The sequence below is a fragment of the Choloepus didactylus genome, chromosome 7 (genome assembly GCF_015220235.1).
Source record: "Choloepus didactylus isolate mChoDid1 chromosome 7, mChoDid1.pri, whole genome shotgun sequence".
Lineage (NCBI taxonomy): Eukaryota > Metazoa > Chordata > Mammalia > Pilosa > Megalonychidae > Choloepus > Choloepus didactylus.
Genome location: NC_051313.1, coordinates 4,565,113 through 4,587,199, shown reverse-complemented (window position 1 = coordinate 4,587,199; position 22,087 = coordinate 4,565,113). Strand labels below are relative to the sequence as shown.

General features: G+C 46.2%; 1 protein-coding gene across 6 annotated transcripts in view; it reads left to right on the top strand.

The window, feature by feature from the left end:
• AIG1 (androgen induced 1) overlaps positions 1-19,141 on the top strand; it is a 231,146-nt gene extending 212,005 nt beyond the window's left edge. For 2 of the 6 annotated variants that reach the window (XM_037844381.1, XM_037844382.1), the window contains exons 4-5: positions 9,008-9,171; positions 13,298-16,541. In XM_037844381.1, the coding sequence (XP_037700309.1) occupies positions 9,008-9,171; positions 13,298-13,335 (202 nt within the window). In that variant the 3' untranslated portion in view covers positions 13,336-16,541. Of the gene's footprint in view, positions 1-9,007; positions 9,172-13,297; positions 16,542-18,814 lie in introns of those variants that run through there. The other 4 variants (XM_037844379.1, XM_037844378.1, XM_037844377.1 and 1 more) reach the window with 4 other exon arrangements.
• The last annotated feature ends 2,946 nt before the right edge of the window (positions 19,142-22,087 follow it).

Below are 22,087 nucleotides of genomic sequence, written 5' to 3'. Positions count from 1 at the left end.
AGTAGTTATCTTAGGTTAGTTGTCTTTTTCTTACTCCCTTGTTATGGTCTCTTTGAAATGTTCTTTTATTGTATGTTTTTGTAAGTTCTTTTTAATTTTTTTTTATTTTTCATACAGTTGATTTAGAAAAGAAAAAAGTTAAAAAAAAAAAAAAGGAAAAAAAATAAATTCTATTTAAAAAAAAAAACTCAAGATGGAATAAAGAAAAAGATCAGAGAACCAGGAAGAGTTCTTGGAAATTAAAAATTTGATAGCAGAAATAAAATTTCAATAGATTAAAAACTAAGTTTGATGATATCTCTCAGAAAGTAAAGTAGATAGAAAATCAAAACAAAAAGTTTTATATATATAAAATCAATCTAGAAGGCCCAATACTAAGTGTCAGGAATGTCCAGCTTGAAAGGGCACCAAGTGACCAGCACAATAAATGAAGAAAGAGGGATAAAGAGAAGATCCCTGAAGCTTTCGGAAAGAGAAATAAGACTGTGTGTTCAAAAGCATCTGTCAAAACTGAGCATCGGGACAGGAACCTGTGTGCTAAAGAGACAGTGAAACAATACCTGCCAAATATGGGGGGGGGGTTATTTTCAACCCAGAATATTATATTCTGTCAAACTGTCCATTGAGAGTCCAGTAGAGACATTTTCAGACATGCAAGAAGTTGAAAGAAAATGCACCTCCCCTGTTCCTTTCCTAGGAAGCTGCCTGAGGAGGGTTCAGCGTGAGGGAGTGTAGACGATTAATACGGAAGAGGAAGATGTGGCTTCCACCAAAGGGGCTGTGACGAACAGCATGGCAAAGCCAAGCTCCTTCTGCAGGCTGGCTGCGGGCCTCGGGAACTCGGCTCCCTGTTGGAGCAGGATGGTGGCGCTTCGAAACAATGGCAGATGAGACTGATGGATGGCATACGGGTCAATGTTTGAGGAAATTACTCATGGGTGTTTGAGAGAGTTATTGAAAAGTTGGGGACTAAGTTAGCAATAGTTATTGTTTTAGTTTCCTGGCTGCTAAAACAAATGGCACGATGTGTTGGCTTAACCGGAGGAATTTATTGGCAGACAGTTGCGGGGGTGGAAGACGTGCTCCCTCCTGGGCCAGTGTCCTCCAACGGGCGGCGTTTCTATCAGGTGGTGATGCACATGGCGGCGTCTTCTCCTTTCTCTCCCGGGTTCGGTTGACTTCCAGCTCCTGGCTGCTCCCCGGGCTTCTCTTTCTGCTTCCAATTTCCTTAGATTATACGGACGTGAGCCGTATTGGAGCGAAGCCCACCCTCACTCAGTCTGGACACCTTAACTAATAACACTGTCGAAGGTCCGATTTACAAACGGGCTCACGCCCACAGGACAGGCCTTTTGTGGGGGCAGGACTCAGTCCCAACAGGTATGCAATAAGGAGGACGGATTTTTTAAAGGAAAAAGTAAAAACGTGCATGAGAAATAAAACATAATATTAATCATCTGCTTGATCCAGCCATGGATCAAGTGTACATAGTCACGATAATGTGACTACTGCACGCTGATTGAGCCATTCCCCCAAATGTGATATAACTATATTGGGTAGAAGAAATGGAGGGAAAGAAAGAAGGAAAGGGTTGTAAGAAGACTGAACTTATATATTTTATGTTAGGAAGTCGTAATATCTAAAACAGGTAAATTAAGAAACGACAGTACACAGATATTAGTAAGAAATAAGGAGGTACAAACCAGAAGAAACAGCTGAAAGGGTTGACTGTGACTTCCTCTGGGGTCCAGGACAGGGCATGGGGAGGGGCAGGTTTGAAGGTTTATCTTTGATCTAAATTAAAATAAATTTTTAAGAGAAACTCCTCGACTCAACTTGAAGAAAAATAATACTTGACTGTGCCGCCCTCCCCGGCGGTGAGAGGTGGAGGTGGGAGTGTGTCCGAGGCCCGCCCTCTGCCCGCTGGGAGCCCGTCACAGGTGGACTAACCCTAACCTGTCCACCTCACAGACTGCCACACTCACATCCGACACACCAGGCCCCGGCGCAGACTCATGGAATGAGAAAGAGAAGAAATGGTTAGCAGTGGCTGGAGTAGCACACAGAGGATGGATGCGGCCAACAATGCACAACTGGCTCCACTGAGACTTGTCACTTGGTGCCAGTCCCCGAGGAATGTCTGGAAAATCACTGTTTGTCTAAGAAGGTTGGCGACGAGAGAGAGCTTGGAGGTCCAAGGAAGATGTTGTCGGGGAGGGTATAACCAGAACTTTGTAGTCCTAAAATAAGATTCTAGTGGAGGAAGAAACACAAAAAATGCTAGAGAAACATTGGAGATCACTTCTGCAAAATAAGGAAACTGATGGTTTTCAGGAGTGGGATTGAGCTGTGTCCCTGCCTCGGGCCACTGCAGCCCACTCCGATGACCACCTGGGCCATCATCGCTGGTCCCCTGCTGACCACACTGCCTGTCCCCTGCTCCCCACGATGCTCAGTGTGCCGCTGGATACTCAGCACCAACGTGCTTGAGGAGGTCCGAGTGATTGAAGTTAAGCAAAGCCAGTCCTGAGCTTTATTACGGGGAATTCAAATGCAATGGTGTCCAAGGAGGCATCACCAGAGGCTGGTGTTCCGGAGAAAGTGGGGATGGAAGGAAGCAAATGTTGGATCCCAGCTGAGGCAGGCGCCAGATCCTGTGTGGAGGAAACTGTCGTGGGGTGGATATTGGCCTGTCTTTATGGATAATCACTCCCATCTTGTGATTTAGAATCAGGAGGAAAACACACTCCCTCATTAGCTCATTACAGAATTCGTTCTGGGAGGCACACACAATCTGCCTCTGTCCCCTGGGATGGGTGGAGAACCTTGTAGCCTTAAAACATCCTTGTGTGTGAGACGGACAGACAAATATGTATTTCTGCATAAGAAAAGGTTAGCAAAGGAAAGTGTTTTCATTTGTTCTGCCTGCTTGTTTTTATCGACTGTACGTGGATGGTGCTAAGAATGTGACATTATCTAACACCTGCATCTTTAAGGTGGGTGAAATTTAATGAAGGGGAAACTGAGGCACAAAGTTAGATAGAACCAAGGTGACCTGGCGGGCATGGGAATGAACCTGAAGTTGGCCTGAAGTGTAGTGAACGCAGCTGTGTAGACAGGACTGGCTATGTCATTTGTGGGCCCAGTACATTATGAAGGCGTGTGGTCCTTTGTTTAAAAATTAAGAGTTTCAAGACAGCAGAGCAGGCTCTAGGCCACAGGCCCACGAAGCGGGGCCCTGTGTATAGAGTCCCCCCAAGTTCTGTAAATTTGGATTAACTCCGTTGAGAAAATTGGGAAGACTTTAATGGATCTTACATTGTGATTATGCCTTACAAGTGTCATGAAGAATACTGTATCAAACTCACAATATATGGAAAATAGGTTTCTGTAATCCTATCCATCGCTGAGCTAGAGAATATTCCAGCACTCCTCCAGGTTGCCCCTCTGTTGGGCATTTGCCTGTGTGTGGGCGCATTGTTCTCTGGCGCTGCGACACACGTCCCCGAGGAGGTCGGCTTGCTCTCGGCCGTGTCGTCATATAGTCCTGGGACCCGAAGCCGGTCAGAGAGAGCCCTACTGGACCCCCTCCCCACGCCCCCCTGCCCATCTCCTCTAGGGCACAGCTCTGCGCCCGCACTCCTGCTTGCCCCGTGGCAAAGAGTAGGGGCTCAATAAATACCTGTTGAATAAATGAATGAATTCCTGAATCCCAGGAAACTCCAGCCAAATTCCAGATTCCCAAAACTGTAGCAAGAACCAGCCTGCAGGCAATCAGTACTCAGGGGGCGGCCCGAGGAGCTTTAGATCGGCCCTGGGGTTAGCAGGTTGGGTCTGAAGAAGGGCTCGCTCAGGATCGGCGTTCGGACCACACATCGCACAAAGCTGCCCTTGAAGAGGCCTCTGGAAGCCTCGGGTGGGAGCTGCCCAGGGGCCCCCAGAGGCCCCCAGCCCCTGGGCCGGTAGCCGGTGCCCATCACCACCCCCCACACCTCCTGCCAAGCAGGACACGCGATTCCAGTGGGTGCGATGCACACAAGGTGCGACACTGTCACAACTTCTGTGAAGGAAGCTTTATCCCTGCAGCTGCTCCCACCTCCCTTCAGGGAAGCTGTAAACTCTGATTCCTATTCTTGATAAGAGACTCTTGTGTTAAAACGTCACCAAAAGTGATTTATTTCATAACTTGCAACATTGCCGTATCTCACCTATTTTCTTTTATGAGCATGAATTACTTTTACAGTCAGTTGGAAAAAAGAAGAATGCACAGTAGACTTTCCTCCCAGGCCTGGGCACCTGAGGAGCCTGGGGGACAGGCTGCCGAGGGCTGGGGCCCCTTCCCCGGCTGTGCAACCTCCCTCCGCTCGGTGGCCTCATCTGTAAAATGGGACAAATATAAAATCTGTCCCGAGAGCTGTTCACATACAGCGAGGAGTGCAGCGCCCGTCGCCACACGTGCAGTCACGTGCAGTGGAACTGGCTGTCAGCTCTGGCACACGACACTGTGTCCTACCAGCTCTGTCTGTACCCAGCTCTCTAACTCCAGGGGAGAAATAGGCAGTTGTTAAGTCTTCAGTCGTCGTAAGAACTGGAGTGTCATGAGTGGTAGGGTAGGCACCATGTCAGTCTAGGATAAATAAGGGTGACAGAGCCCGAAAAGGGGGTGATGGGCTGTCTTCCTGCCTGCAGCTCCTTGGGGGCTCCAGTCCCTACCGCAGCTCATGGTCTACGTGAGAGGATGAAATTCGGCCGCTCGGCATAAAGCACCACTGAGCTTGATAAGGACAGTTTTGCTCTACTTCTTATTTGTCATTCATACCCAATCAACATCCAAAGTAGATTCGAATGAAACAAATACCACTTAGAATCTGAAAAATGCCTTGCTTCCTCTTTAGAGCTGGAATGCCCTGTTGTCTAATTATTCTCAATACTCAAGGATAATGTGCTAAAAGATCTTGTCCACTCTACTCCTGAGCTACTTGTCCTTGGCTTCAAGACACCCCAGAAGGAAGACAGAAGGCTTCCTTCCATGTCACCAAACCACCCTTCTTGGACTTTTTACACTGTCCTTCTCCACCTATCCCTTAAATCTTGGCCTTTTCCAGGGTTTCCTCCTGCCCCAGACTCTTCCTGGGAGGTCTCAAACTCTCTACAGACTTCCACCACATGAGTGCTTTCTCTTCAGTCCAGAGCCAGGTAGCTAACAGCCATCGGGACCTCTCCACTTGGATATCTTCCGGACACCTCAAATCCAACACACTCAAAGTTCTCGTCAGCCTCAAACCATCTCCCTCACCGCATCCCTATCTGAGCACACAGCAGCGCTCTCCACCCAGCTAATCAAGCCAGAAATCTGTGATTAATCCTTCACTCCACTCCACTCCCTACGTGCCTAAATCCAATCACCAAGTCCTCTTAATTCTATCTCCTAGCTTAGAAATAACTCATGACCCAGTCATCCTGCCACACACACCCACACACATAACCGAAACAGAAGTTTCACAAAACAATTTTTACCTTCGCTATATGCTCTGATAGTTTCTATTCTTTATTCTGTTCTATTCTGTTTTTTGTTTTGTTTTGTTTTTTTGTTTAAATGCTTGTAACCAGTGGGTTACTGGTAAATGTGTAGCAATCAGCTCTTCTAGGGGGTGGGAGAGGAGGATGGTGCTGATGTGTAGCATTTGCCAATATCCCCAGTGTAAAACTCCCACCATGGTTGATTTCAAGCTACCAACCAACCAGCTTCAAACTTCCTCCAAATTTAGCAGCCAGCTCTCGTGACCTGGCGTGAGCCGTCTCAGTGCTGACCACTGCTTGTGACCTACAGGTCGGTAGATGTGGGTCTAAATACCTCTTAAGTCTATCTAATGCTGCCGTTCCAGTCCTGGCTGCTGCCGTTTCTGATACAATTGGTTTCCAGGTCACTCTGATCTATTTCATGTTTATTTATAGATTTCCTGTTGTCCATACAAGGGTGAAGTCCACAAGTCTTACTGTGGTTTTAGAAAATTACCCATAGTTGGGCTCCCACCTGCCCCTCCTGCTTCTTTCCCTTGATCACAATGAAAATTTTCTTCTTGACTACCCAGGCGCTCTCCCTCATTTCCAGGCCTTTGGACGTGCTGTTCCTTTCAGCTAGACGGTCCTTTCCTCCCTCTTTGCTCAGCTATTTCTTACTCCAGCAAGAATGAGACTATATATAGTCAGATTACAACATCCTTGTCTACTTTAATCTTTCTGTCTGGTTCCAAAAAAAAATTTTTTTTAACTTCAATAAACATGTGTCTTAAATGGGAAAAAAAATCAAAGAGATTCATGTTTCCATAAGAGCTTATAAAATCTGACCTGGAGGATCAGGGAGAAATTCTGGAGTAAGTGGTGGCTGTATCACTTACAACAGTTGAGCCAAGATATAAAGGACGAATAGAACTTGACTAGTAGGTGGGTCAGAAAGAGGAGAATGTGAAAACCCACGGCAGTGGGGAGAAGGGTAAAATCAGGACCCGCATGGCTGCTAGTGTGGCAGGAGGGGAGAAGTAGCGTCTGAGGTGGAGCCAGAGTGGCAGGTAGTGGGGTTCCACGAGGGGCACCGTGGAATTCGGGGAGGGTTGGAAGACTCATGTTGGGGCTCTGACTTTACTCCAAGCGAAGGGCAAACAGAGCATCGGGCCTCCGGCGTCACGACGTGACCCAGCATACCCCATCCACATCACTCAGGCCGCCCTGTGGGGTGCAGACCGCGAGGAGCAGGGGAAAAGCACAGAGGCTTGGGGAGCTCCAGCACTGGTTCCGGGGTGGGGTGCTGATGGCTGATGGTGATGGGGAGAAGGAGGTGTTTGGGTGTACTCAGAAAGTAGAGCTTCTAGGATCGAAGGACGGACTGGTAGTATGTTGTGAGGAAAAAAAGAGTCAAAGATGGCCCCTGTTTCCTGCCCTGAGCCACCCCCAGAGGAATGCAGCAAATATTTATTGGAGACAGATGTGGGAGAAGTGTGTTTGCCATAGGGTGGCAGGTGCAGGAATGATGGGACACGCTGGAATTGTGGAGCTGGAGATGCCCGTTAGACATCCCAAGGGGGACATCCGGGGGCAGCTTGAGTTGAGGGGAGGTCCGGGCTGAGGTGTGAAGTGGGAGCCGACCAGCAGCAGATGGGATGGGGTCAGTCCTGCTCTGACATCTCTCCTGCATTGTCAGAGCACTCTGCAGACACGTCAAGGAGGGAGGGCCTGGCTGCAGGGCCGTGACTAACAGCTGCAGACAAAGGTCCGTTCTTCCAGGAACAGGCATCTGAAGTGTCTCACAGTGTGAGTGGCTCCTAGCTGGCCTCTCTGAGGAAACGGTTTTACAGTAAGTCTGACTCTGCCTTTACAAGTTGATTTGCAAAACCAGTGACAGCTTTATGGTCTTAGATTTGGGGGGCATTGCACCTTATCCGTATGGAAATTGATAAGCCCCCTTAGGGCTGCACACCGTCTGCTTCCAGTAGTTAGACAAGATTATGAAGATAAAACCACCACCAATTTATGGACCAACAGCAGATGATGGATCAGAATCCCATAGATGAGCTCTGATGGTTTAATCACTGCTGATTCTCATAAATGCCTCCAGATTGTTTCTGAATCGTGACTAGCTCGCCCGGCTCTTTGGTGGAACCTTCTGGTAGGGCAGGGACTGGGGTTGACCTGGATGGACGTTTGGGTGCCTCTTCCCTCTGGACAGTTTCTCAACCATTCTTCTGTGATTGCAGCCTCCCCATTTCCCCTAATGGCCACTCCATGAAACGTTAATGCCACAGATACACTGTATACTCTGTTTATGTATTATGTACATATTTCTATGCCTCTGCTTCATACGTAACAGAATAATATTTTGCCCCTTCCCAAGAACCAATTTTTCAAGGTGTGTGAAGACCCCTAAAACATATAATTTTAAGAACATTTCTTAATATTAAGAACATTAAGGAAATGTTTTTTTATTTGATAAATAAAGTAATTTAAAGAAAAGAAAAGTCATCTCTATTCCTTGTGCAAAAATTTGCATTTTGTTTAGTCTTCAAAATTGACCATAGTTGATAAAGTAATGAACCCAAGAACATTCTGGAAACAGCGGTTAGCGCTCAGGTCAGGATGAAGCAAATGGAGAAAATGTTCTAACTAAACTTTTGGGGGAAAAAAAGTAGAGATTAATGATGCTACTCTTCCCATTAAACCAAAAAAAAATCTCCAGAACAAAAATAGAATCATTGCAATTAAGTAGGTAACATAAAAAAAAAAAAGACCAAAAAAAAAGAAAGAAGCGAGTGTGGATCCACAGGTCAGAGGTGGGGGCCAGGCTGCAGCCAGTGGCCGTGGCTCTGCCGCACGTGGGCTGCGTCCGGGGCTCCGGCTGGAGGGCGCAACGGCCGGGTGCTCTCCGCGTCGCCCGGGTCTGACTCAGGGCGGTTGCCCAGGGCTCCATCATCCATTACGTAAAGAGGCTAAGGAGATTGCATGTGGCATTAAAAGAACCACAGTTCCAGATACCTGAACAGGACTTCCAAGAGTCGTGAAAACCAGGAAAGGCTGAGGGCCCGCCCAGATTGGAGGAGATGTGGGAGGCAGGACAGCTACCTGCAACCTGGGATCACCCTGGATCTGCTCCTGGGACTAAAACAGAAAAGAGCATTAGTGGAAAAGCTGGCAATTCCAAATAAAGTCTGGTTTGGTTGTGCCGCCTCAAAGCTGCTCGCTCCCCGGTGATTTGGGGGGCCAGCGTTAGGAGGATTGGGGTCGAGGGCACTCCCTGGAACTCCCTGGACCTATTTGCAACTCTTCTAGGAGTCTAAAGTTCCTTAGGATAAAAAGGCAAAGGCAACAACCACAAGCTTGCCCAGCTGCTGGCAGCTCCCGGGAAGCAGAGGCGAGCTCGGAACGGCCCCTGCGGGAGGAGAGCATGCACGTTTGCGTGTCTCGGTGACGGAGCAGCTTGGGGACCTGACCCTGTCTCCTTCCCACTCCTCTGCAGGGTGTGCTGGGTGCACCACGTGACGGGCATGTGGGTGTACCCCTTCCTGGAGCACATTGGCCCGGGAGCCAGGGTCCTCTTCTTTGGGTCGACGACCGTCCTAATGAACGTCCTGTACCTGCTGGGAGAGCTTCTGAACAGCTACATCTGGGACACACAGAGAAGTGAGTATCACTGAGGGGACGTGAAAGGAGCCTTTTGGCCAAAGGGGTGTGGCGGGGACGGAGGGAAAAGTCCACGGTGGCCACTTCTTTTGTCCTTTACCTGGGATCACTTACGAAGAGTTCCATTTGTATAACTAGAATATTCACCTCAGAGCTGCTGGAAGTTACCTGAAAGTCTTCCTGCTCTCTGAGAGTTATCAGCCGGCTGAACATTTAAACCTGGGAGGAAAGGCACGTGTCTGTGAGACTGTAGAGGGAGAAGAGCGGTGTGAACCGAAAGATGCAGGCAGCGTCCATAAAGAACAAATGCTGCTTCAGCCGAAGGGCCCCACGTTGCATAGGTAATAGGCAAACACTTTGACTGGAGTCGCCCTGACAGCCTCGTTTTAAGCCATCGCCTGGAGGCCACGCCACGTGGACCACGCCGGCCGCCATATTGAAGGCGTGCAGGTGGCAACGAGCGACAGGCAAAGGGCACTGCTGCATTGCTGCAGAAATATCTTAACCTTTGATTTGATTTCTCTTCCGTTTCTATTTATGGCAGAGCCTCCATCTTGGCAAGGCACATAATCTCACCTGAGCTGGGCAAAGTCTGTCCAAAGTGTATGTAGTGACTTGAGCCCTGCTCAAAAATGCACCCAAAGGCAAGATGGTCGGGGGATGTCAGGGACACTCTGGCATTTCCGTTGCCACAGTCAGAGAATCCCAGACCTCACTGTCAGTGAAGACTGACCCATAGGGAGTGGGCACCTGGCCATGCCAGTTGCTCCATCACAGCAGGCAAATAAGGCTCGTCCTTTGTGTGCTTATGGAACCAGCCTGCCTTGTGCGTGGCTCTGCTAAGGTTGTACGTGCCCGGGTATTAGCTGATGCCCAATGGCCCAGACGAATATAAAAGTTTTTTTTCTCAGCTGCTGGTTTGATTGCAATATGTGCTCTATTAGAAAAAGCATCACAGTTTTACATTCAGTTCAGGCCACACCTTGAGGGACCAGAAATTCATCTTTTAATGATTTTCTTCCCTAAGTGGGAATAGTAAATTTCTGCTATTAGTTAACTTTAAAGTATTTAGTTAACGTACAGAAATATTTTGAGGGTGGAATGTGAACCTTTTTCAGTTTCTGAGGAGAAAGGCTGTACTTAAGTTTGCAGTAATATGCCCAATCTGTGTAATTCAAGAAGTAGCTTTGGCTGTCTGAGTCCTCCATGTGCTTGATTGCAACGGCCATTTGGCCATTTTCCTTTCATTTCTATAAGATGATGACTCAAAAACCAGGAGAGGCAAAACCCAACCTGGAACAGTAGAATACAGCTTTTTAGCAGCTTTGAATGAAGAATTAAAAATGAATAGTGAACTAGGGTATGCTGTTTTATCTGTGGAATTTAATTTGAGTTATTCTCTGAAGTAGCATAGTTGAGGTTGACCAATATTCTGTGGCTCATTTCAGGAATAGACATTCATTTGATATACATGTGACCATCTGGTTGAATCCACAGAGGCAGAAGTTTTGTGCCAAGCAGCCACCCCCCTCCCCATTCCATTTACAACAGGGGTCACAAAATGATACCCTCTCCCAGATTTTACCTGCGGGGAAACTTTGTTAGATGAGCATAGTTGGATTTCTGGTTTTGAGCCAATGTTTACAAATCAGGAGATTTCACATAGAAGTCCAGACAGTCAGCATCTCATCAGCTATCTTGAGGTCTGGCTATGGGCACGCACTGTCCTCTCCTGGCCCCAGGGAACCGGGAGTCTTGGTCACCTCTGAAAGTTCGATGACCCTCGGCCTCACCTGGACACATCACAGACTGGCTCCATCAGCAGCAGGGCTCAAGACTGCGGTTTGAAAGCTGTGTGTGTGCGTGCATGTGTGTGTGCCTGTGAGGAAGAGTTGAGCCCATCGAGCTGGTGTGACGGCCCTGAGAAGAAGGAATCCCACCCCTGGCACCCATAACGGCTTTAACTGGCTCTGAGTCCTCTGCTTGCTCAGGCTCTGTGCATGTCAACGTCAAGAGAAAATCACCTTATGGAACCCCAGTGCTGAAAGGAGGTGCCCATCGTCTAGGCCGCCCCTTCCCTTCACTCAGAGGCTGCTGAGGTCCAGAAATCTTTGGTGCCCCCACATGCCAGCATCTCCGCCTGGCAACCAGCCGGGTTATTCCCAGTGCCCAGATGCAGGGACCAGAAGTTCGGGAACGTGGCTTAGCACCACGGACCTGACCCAGAAAACAACTGAAAAGGCCACCCTGCTGTGAAATGAGAACGAGCTCTTAAAACACGCTAAGAAATCAGAGTTCAGCATTTGCCCTTTTAAAAGGAGCTAACTCAAAGTGGCTTTATTCAATTTCTTGGGATGCAATGAAATATTTCTGTACTTCAGCTAAGGGAAATCTCGCTGTCTCCAATTCCAGCAGATCTGAAGTGACCATCTAGTTCATGTCAGAGCCTTGTGCGACGAGAGCGCCCAGATGCCCAAGTCTGGGGTGGTGTGGGGGGTAGCAGGCAGGTGTGGAGCAAGAAGAGGAGCCGGTCCCACTCTCCGGGCTGCCCACCCAGCTCTCGGCCCAGCCCGGCCCTCCAGGCCACGTCTGAGCACAGCCCCCCAGCCGGCCTGGGTCTGTCTCGGGTCAGTCAGCCTCTCCCCACATGTGCCACCGAGGCTATCTCACCATGGCTTTGTGACCACTTCTTTTTGCTTTTGGGTGGAAATTGGACTCCTGTTCCTTGCAAACACTTCCAGCTGTCTGATGTTTCCCCTCTCCATGTCTGCAAACACCCCTATCCTTGGCCCCTGCCTCTCAGTGTCCCCCCAGCTGCCAAGACTCCCCAGGGGAAAGGAGACTCAGAGGAGAACAGCACAGGGCCCTTCACTCCTGCAGCTTCTGCACCCACAGCCCCCCATCCTATTCCTCTGCCCTGTGGAGACCCTCACCCCTCAGTATGAAGTTTTCTCTCACAGGATTTCCAAAAAGTACTTTGGACAAAGCACTATAGACTCTGCCTGTGGGGACCTCAGCCCCTTGTCCATAAAAACCAAGCATCCAAGCGCGACCCTCTGTTTCCAGCCCGTTCCCCCCACCCCATCACCCCCCAGCCCCCTAGGAGGCCCCCCAGGAGCTGGGGGGAGGGGATCCTCCTGACTGCAGGCCCTGTCATGGTGGCCCGCGGGTGGGCACGTTAGAATTTGTCTGCACCGAGTCCTGCCTCTGCTCCACCGCCTCCCAGGCTCCTGAAGCCTTCGCAGCATCCGCGGTTTATCTGCTTATTCAACAGAGACCCCGCACTCCCACCATGAGCCTGGCACCGCGTGGGGTGAGGGCTGCCCACGCGAGTGGGCAGCCGGGCCCATCCTCAGCGGGCAGGGGTGGGTTGGAGAAGCCAACAAAACCCACACAGAGGAGGTTTGCTTTCTTTGGTCCGTGCTTATTAATAAAACAACCAACCAAAAGTCTCTGGGATATTTGGAATCAGAAGCAAAATCTTTGGCTCAGAGCCAAAGATAGGCCCCGTGGGAAGGCATTGCCAGGGGTCTCTGTGGTTCAGGAGACGGGCAGAGCCGGGTCCTCTCTGGAACAGGGGCATTGCCGGCATGGCAGGGGCAGTGGGCAGGGCTCGGACAGCCAGGTTGGATCCGAGCCTTGGAAGGAAGGAAAAGCACAGCTCTGCTGGCAGCTGGCTCCATCGAGGGGCCCAGAGCACACAGGGGAGGAAGAGACAGCTCCTGGGGCTAATGGGCTTGATGGGCTTTAAGGAAAAAGACTTGGTTTTGCGAATCCAGAGTCCTTGCCTTGGGAAGGGACAGCGTGACACGACGCGAGCTGCACACACCTGTGGTGAGGCCGGAGCAGAGCACCTGGCCGGCGCGTGTGCAAAGGCAGGGGGGTCAGCAGCGGACTTGAGCCTCAGTCCCGGGAGCCCTGGGAGCTGGGTGGGGCCCGATTCACGGGGAAGGGGGCAGAGGTCCGGGACACTGCTGGTGAGAGCTGTGAATGACTTTCCATCACGGGCAGGAGAAAAAGAAAGGGGCGGTGGAGGTGGGCGCAGGGAGCAGTGGGGAGACGGGGCTTGTCAGCGGCTTTGGCGTTTGACCGGATGCCCAGATCCAGGCCTTGCCTGTGTCTCCAGGTGCGGAAGAGGAGAAGGACAAGCCTAAGCTGGACTGAGGCCCACGCCGAGAGGAGAGGTGGACGGCGCCAACGAGGACGCGTGACCGGAGGAGGCTTCCAGAAGGCCGCGCCTCCGCGCCCACCCCTGCCCCGACGGGGCACGCTTCTATTTATATATATATAAAATAATATATATATAAAACAGAGTGCAGCTGTCTCCAAAATAACTTGCCCTCGTTGAGTTCTTTCTAGCTTCATTATTGGCAATAGCATCTTTTTCTCTCTTTTTCCTTTTCTACTTTTTCAAGCTAAACTTGGTCTTTGGATTTTCACTTTTGCGAATGAATTGTGACTCCACTCAATCAAGGGAGAATGAGACACGACCGTTTCTGGTCCAGAACGCGCTGGCCGGAGGGCAGAGTGAGGGACCTGGGCCTGCTGCTCCGCTGGCCGCGCCTCGAGCCTGGCCGCAGCGTGGCGGAGGGGACAGGCTCGCGGCTGGGCATACATACGTCCCGCTGGTCAAGCCCCGGGTGTTCGTGGAGCTCATGACAAACCCCGTGAAACTTTTCCTTGATACAGACTGTACCTTCAATAAAGACCAAGCCCCCCTAACCCGCTCTCGGCATGGCGCCTCTGGATCCCAACGGCCCTGGGTCTCCGTTCTTGTTTGGTTTCCGATACCTGCTGCAGATGGGCCTGGTTTCTCCCTGTATCATAAAGATACACAATTTTTAAATCAGAAACTTCCCCCCCCTTCACACACACACACACACACACACTTTCACACATTCGCTCACACACACAGAATCCCACACTCGCACATACCCGTACATTCTCTTTCTCACTTTCCTTTTCCTTGTCTACAGCCTCTTCCGAAGTCAGTCTGATGGTGCCCCTGGCCACTGCTGAGGGCCCAGCACCCGCCTAAAAGGAGGAGAGGTTTCTAGGTTGTTCCTAGGACTTAATTCATTTATAGATAATTTAAAGTAGATACAGTTTAATAGTTAGTAAGAGTGTATATACTTTACAGTACAAATATTCAATTCTTAGCACCCTGAAGTATTAAAAATTTCAATCTAAAGGAGAAAATTTGAGTTAATAGATATGATTATGTAGAAAACACACCACATATCATTAAATAATATGAAAGAACTCCAGTAAAACATGTCTATTATATCAATAAATATGAATGGGCTTAATACACATGTTAAAAGGAAAGGATTTTCACACTAGATCAGAAAGGAAGACCCAATTAATGGTATACTGTATATTTGCAAAAAAACACACAATGTGAAGTAATTGTGAAAGATGGAAAAGAAAACGGTCAAAAGTGCACCTGAAATTTGAAAAAAAAAAAACAAAAAAAACACACCAAGATTGTGATTTTAACATTTCAGGCCCGAAATAATCTCAGGGCCACCCACCTTGGTTAATAGGGGAAATCACTATAGAAACCATGTGGCGGAATCCCACCTTGGCCCCTGACTCGTGGAGTTAGGACCCTCATGTAGGACAGTCCTGGCAGAAACCCAGCAAAGCAGAAAAGCCAGGGCACCTCCCTGTCCTCAGAGTGACTCTGCGTCAGCGCCAAAGCCTTGGAGGAGACAGGGCTGCAGCGCCCACCACAGCACATTAACCGCCTGCTGGGCCATGGGCAGAGGACGGCCGCGTCCTGGAGGAGGAGGGGGGCTACTGGACGTGAGCAGGTGCACGTGTCTTGGAGGAGACTCGCCCACGCAGCCAGGCATGCCTCCCCCCGCCGCCCTGCTTCCGAAAGAGGTCTCCTTCTCCTGGAGCAAATCCTCATAGTCCTGGTGTGGGTAGGAAGCCAGCCATCTTGCAAGAGTTTATTTCTCTGTGGCAACGAGCCCCCAAACAGGAGACAGTTTTCTTTAACCTGGCAAAGTCGGCAGGATGCGTGCACTCACTTTCCTCAGGGCTCCTTCTGCCCTGCCCCAGAGTGGTCCCTAGAGCAGTCCCTGGTGGCCATGTCTCCCCAGCACCCACGGGCACCCGCTCCTTCACCGATGACGTCCTGCCGCTCGCACTGTGAGCCGGAAGTAGCAGGCACCCAGGCCCACGGGGACACACAATCACCCAGGGAGTAGTAGGTAAATGAACCACCACCCCCCAAAAAGCAGGGGCCTGACCTTCATGAAGTTTCTAGCCCCCGGTGCTCCGAGACCCATCAGTGTCTGCCCTCCCAGGTGAAGTCAGGTGACTGACCCTGGGCCCGTTGCTCAAGGTGTGCAAGTAGATTTTGGAGGAAACTTATCGCATTGAGGGTGTCATTATTCCTATACCATAACTAGGGAAAAAGTAATCACAGGGCTGTAAAAATTAAAATGGAAAAGCTAAAAACAAAAACCTGTGCCAATCACCCATTACTGGCAACAAACCACCTCAAAACGGCAGCTTCACAAAACCCCCAAGTTTCTGCAGTTCTGGCAGCGCGTGGTGGAAGGAGCGTGTCTCTGCTCCCCTCCGTGTCTGCCGTGTCTACACTCCCTTCCAAGTCTGGCTGTCGGAGGTGGCGGCTGAGGCTGTGACCTGGGGCCTTCCCATGTGGCTGCTGGGATTTGTGCAGCCCGGGTGACAGCTGTATGCTACGTAGGACTTGGCTTTGGAAGTCACAAAGGGCAACCTCAGGCCTGCCCAGACTCCGGAGGGGGAACAGAGCCCACCCCTGGATGAGGCACATCAGTGTCACATTGGAGGAGAAGCACGTGGGACTGGCATATACTGCAGATATACTGAGCTGTTTTGGGGAAATTTAATGTCACACTCACACACTTCAAAACAATCAACTGAAGAATTATTTTAAAATTAAGAAAATTTAGAAAAGTAAGAGGGTATAAAATTAGTATGTGTAAATAAATAGTTTTCATTTACACAAGATATATTACAAGATACAATGGAAGGAAAACCCCAGTACTATGAAACTATTAAATGACGTAATAGAAGAACTGAACAAATAGAAACACATACAGTGTTCTTAGAGGGCAAAACCCAACATCCTAAAGATGCCAGGACTCCCTGAGTTAATTTACAAATTCAGCATGATCCCAACAAAAATATCAACCTTTGTTTTTTTCATTCATTCATTCATTTTATTATTTTGAAACTAGAAATACTAATCCTAAAAGTCATATGTAAAAATTAACTAACGATATAGGAGTAAAAGTGTTGGAGAAAACATGGTGAGAGGGATGATGCCTCACCAGTATGGACTAACTACAATGTGTAAACTCAGAATTGAATCTTAGAACATAGCCTAACGTGGACACAATAATTGTAATAGTCCCTAGATTGTAAGCTCTTGCAGCAGTTAACTCTATCCCTGAATTGTAAGGCCTGTCTCTAAACTTTGAGATGCTGATCCCCTAGCGTATGTTGTCACAAACATTGGGACTGGCGGTTTGATGTGCTGAGCCCTCGAGCATGGGACTTGCCCTTATGAAGCTCATTACCACAAAGGAGAGTCTAAAGTTGTATGTAATGGTGCCTAAGAGTCTCCCCCTGAGTACCTCTTTGTTGCTCAGATGTGGCCCTCTCTCTCTCTAACTGAGCCATCTCGACAGGTGAACTCGCTGCCCTCCCCCCTACGTGGGACCCAACTCCCAGGGGTGTAAATCTCCCTGGCAACGCAGAGTATGACTCCCGGGGATGAATGTGGACCCGGCATCATGGGACTGAGAGCATCTTCTTGACCAAAAGGGGGATGCAAAATGAGACGAAATAGTTTCAGTGGCTGAGAGATTCCAAATGGAGTTGAGAGGTCACTCTGGTGGACATTCTTACACACTATATAGAGAACACCTCTTAGGCTTTGATGTATTGGAATAGCTAGAAGTAAATACCTGAAGCTACCAAACTCCAACCCAGCAGTCTGGACTCCTGAAGACAATTATATAATAATGTAGATTACAAGGGGTGACAGTGTGATTGTGAAGACCTTGTGGATCACACCCCCTTTATCTAGTGTATGGATGAGTGGAGGAATGGGGATAAAAACTAAAGGACAAATGGGGTGGGATGGGGGGATGATTTGGGTGTTTTTTTTCACTTTTATTTTTTATTCTTGTTCTGGTTCTTCCTGATGTAAGGAAAATGTTCAGAGATAGATTGTGGTGATGAACGCATAACTATGTTATCATACTGTGGACAGTGGATTGTATATCATGGATGATTGTATGGTGTGTGAATGTATTTCAATAAAACTGAATTTAATAAAAAAAATGAAAAAAAAATTAACAAACGAGAATTGTTAGGAAAACTCTGGCTAAGGAAAGCAGTGAGGAGAACTAGAACATCAGCACTACAAAATATTAAACATATTATAAAAGCTTCATTAATTAAAACAGATGGATCTGGCTATGAATATACCAAGTGATAGATGGAACAAAATAGAAAGATTGATAATGGAAATAAATATGTGTGGAAATTTGAAATATAATAAAAGTTCTATCTCAAATGAGTGAAGAAGGATGAACTATTCAATAAACTTAGTTAGGATAACTGGGAAAGTTATCTGGAGAAAAGCTGGACCCATACCTTAGACCTTCTACCCTGACAAATTGCAAACGGGTAAAAATTTTCTTGGTTAAGAAAAGGATTAGAAGAAAAGTTGAGGGAATTCCTTTGTAAGCTTGGAGTAGGAAAGAATTTTCTAACTATAACTCATGATTAAATAGTCATAAAACAAGATCAATAAATAAAACAAAAACTGAAAAACTCTGCAGGACAAGAGTTAAACAAAGACAAAATACATACCCAAACTAGGAAAAAATATTTTCACTTCCTGTATCAAAGGGCTTATCATTCTAATATATAAGGAGATTCAAGAAAAAGATGGGGAGAAAAGCCAACAACCTAACAGGAAAATGATGAGCAAAGAACATGAATACTTCAGAGAAAAAAATGAATAAAGTGGCTCTTAAACATATGAAAAGAATGCAACCTCAATCATATAAGAAAAATGAAAATTAAAGCCACACTGAATACCATTTTTACGTAAAGAAACCCAAAAGCTTGACACACGCTATTGGTGAGGTTTGCTTGTGGGAATATAAATTGGTACACTCTCTACAGAATGCAATTTGTATCTTTAAAAATTACAAATGCTTAAAATTATTTGGCCTAAAAATTCTATTTCTCAGAAATTATGCTAATAGATATTGTGCCGGTTTGAAGCTGTCATGTACTCCAGAAAAGGCCGTGTTCTTTTTAATCCATTCCTGCGGGGAAAACCTGTTGTGGGTAGGATCTTTTGGTTAAGCTATTTCCATTGAGATGTGACCCACAGATTCAAGGTGGGTCTTAATCCTTTATGGGGTCCTTTATGAGAAGATAACAGAAAAAAAACAGAGAATTCAGAGAGAAGCACCCAGAGAGCTTGGAGAGAAAAGCCCTGGAGAGTCTAAAGATAGGACCCTCAGAATTGTTACGAAAACTCTGGCTAAGGAAATATGTTTCCTTATAATGTGTTTTAGTATTTGGTACTGCTGATATTCTAGTTCTCCTCACTCCTCAGAGAGGAGCCACCAGAACCTGAAGCTGGAAGCAACGAGACCCAGGAGAGAAGGACCAGCAGATGCCAGCCATGCGCCTTCCCACGTGACACAGGAGCCCCGGATGTCAGCGGCCTGTCTTTGGAGTCCAGGTGTCATCCTGTTGATGCCTTAATTTGGACATTTTCATAGACTTAGAAATGTAAATTTGTAAACTAATAAACCCCATTGTAAAAGCCAACCGATTTCTGGTGTACTGCATTCTGACAGTTTTAGCAAACCGAAGCAGATGTATTTCCACGAGTTTAATTTATTAATTGAAGCAAAGTTTGTAATAGGGAAAAACTGGAAACAATATAAATGTTAATCAACAGGAAACTGATTTTAAAAAGTCTGGTACCTCCATTCAACAGAATACTTTGCATCTGTAGAAAGTAAGGGAGAGAATGATACTGCTGTCTTTATGTGGAAAACTCTCTAAAATCTAATTTAAAATTTAAAAATACATATGTTGGAAAGTATGTACGACATGCTACTCTTCACGTAAAAAAGATGGCAGTGTGGGGTGGATGAAAGAACCAATCTTTGCTTGTATATGTGTCAAGAGATTCTAGAAGGATATAGAAACAAGATAGCAGTGGTTTTGTGCTTAAGTAGTAGAGGCTGAATCTGATGGAACCAGCACTGGCAGAGTGTTCACTGTATGCTTTCCTATATATGTGCACATACATTGCTTTTTGAAAAACTTAGTTATATTATCTGGTCTAAAACTGGAATTAATTAATTTAATACCCAACTTTTTGAGGAAAGAAATACTTTTATGTGAAAGACAAAAAAAATAAAAAAGCAATTGTGACTGATTCAGAAAATAATAGCAAAACACCTTACAAAACTTATTAGATGTTGCCAAAGCTATACTTAGAAAAAAATTATAGCCTTAGTTTTTATTTTTATACAAAAATTCAATGAACAAAATAAACTACATAATCAGAAGAAATAGAAAACATAAAAAAACAGGAAAATATAAGGAAGGAAATAAAATTAAAAGCAGAAATTAATTAATGATGCAGCAGGAAAAAATGGAATTGATAAATAAATAAATTGATTAATAAATCCAGTATTTAATTCTATACAAATATCAATAAAATATACAACTACTGACATGTTAATTGAAAAGAAAGAGAGAGAAAAATGTAAGTACTTTGTAATTTAAGCACAGATATGAAGCAAATTGCTAGAACCCAATGAAATGTTCAGTTTTCAAGGAAATTTTCAAGGACCCAATAAGAATTTAGATAGATTTAACAGGCTCATATACACGGAAAGATTTTTGTTTGTTTTTTTTTAACTGTCCAATGAACTCTCAAAGAAAAGAGGAGCCAGGTCCACTGCGTTTTATGAGCAAGTTCTTGAAAACTTTCAAGTAAATTCTCATGTTATTTGAATTGTTTCAAGGTCTCAGAATGATGGAAAACATCCAAAATTATTTTTCACAATTAATACAATCCTCAAAACAAAGCCAGCATAGTGAATAAATTTCACTTGCCTTAACTAAAATACTGGCCACATAAATCCAACACTATTAAAATAATTTTTCTTGACTAAATAAGGTTTATTCCAAAAATTCAAGAATGGCTGCATAAGGTTAGGATATTCATTTAACACATTGGCTCAATAAAGCACAAAAGAGAAACCATATGCTTCTCTCCATAGCTGCCTAAGGCATTTGAAGAAATTCAACATTTATTTCTGATAATATTATTGGTAAAATAAAAAATATAAAGATATCCCATGTCATGATAAGGAATAGTCATTTCAAACACCAAAGACGTTCCCATTTGATGTTCGCAAAGAAACAAAGATCCCACAACACTGTCACTACAATGTTTTTCTAAGGTGTGTGGGTAGGTGAGATGTGACTTCAAATAAGATACATTTTGACTTGAAGCAAAAAAGTTTTCTTTTAAAAAAAGGTTTATGTGATTATAGAGTTGGTATTATTAATGGAAAGGAAAATTAAATCTAAGAAAAAGGAACAAAGGCATAATTTAAGCAGAAAGCATTTCTGCAGGTAACTCAGAGGGGAGCTCTAAGTGTGTAACATGTCCTGGAAATGATCCTCCAGGCCCTGGGGCTACCATTCCTCCCCAGAAAACGCGTTCTTCCTCTGGCCGCCAAGCTGACCCCTGAAGAAGCTGAAATCCGCGGGCGTCAAGCCTAAAGCTGAGGGATGGATTCCGTTGCAGCAGTGTGGACTTATGCATCCGTTATGTTTGCAATATAAGTACGTGATTAGGCTTCAGCGTTGTGCCTTGTGGTTGTGTTTTCCGGTGGTGGGTTGTTGTTGCTTCGGGGACCCCAGCCCATGAACCCTGGCCCCAGAGGGGTCTGCCCAAGCAGGACACCCAGGGGCTGTCCCTCCAGACGTACCTGCCCAGCCCGGGGTCTCCTCAGACGCCCACTGGCCCACCACTGCTGACCCCAGAGTAGACCTCATCAAGCTGAGCCCACCTGCTGCTCTGTGGCCACCGAGTGGTGAGGAAAAAATGGCCATCAATTTCCCCCTTTGGCTGGGAGCCTTCTCCCCTCCATCACTTCTCAGGTGGAGGCTGTGCCTTGTCCTCTCTCTGTGGAGATGAATGAAGACCACGGGGCTGGGGACGTGCTGCCGGCTCCACGTGTGGGAATAATTAAGTAAGTAATGCTGATTAGCGCAACACGTAAGGAGAAACTGCACCAAAGATACACAGTGATGAAAAACTTCTCAAATTATTTTTCACAGTTAATATACCCCTCAAAATGAAATCAACAGATCACAGAATTTTAACTTACCATAGTAAAATACTAGCAGCATACATCTTACATCCACTATAATAAAATAACAATTTTTATGACTAAATAACATATATTTTTTCCTGAGACATTTTTTGAAAGTCTTGAATAAAATGAAAAGATATGGCAATTTCCAGAAAGGAAGATCCAATTTTATAAAGATGACATTTCTTCCTCCATGTAATTTATGATTAATATAGCTCCAATCTATAGTTGCCAAAGTTTTTTTTTGTTTGTTTAATTTAACTGAAGACTAAAAGGTAAAAACAACTGAGAGAATCTTGAAGAGGATGCATAATTAAAGCATGCTTTTGCTGTTAAAACACATTATCGAAGGGCAATATTAGAGAGAAAAAGCAGTGAAATAGATAGCAATCCCCAAAACAGGCCCTGGTAAATAAAAATATGACATTTCAAATCAGTAAAGGTGTGACAAATTATTCAATAAGTGGTGCTGCAACAAA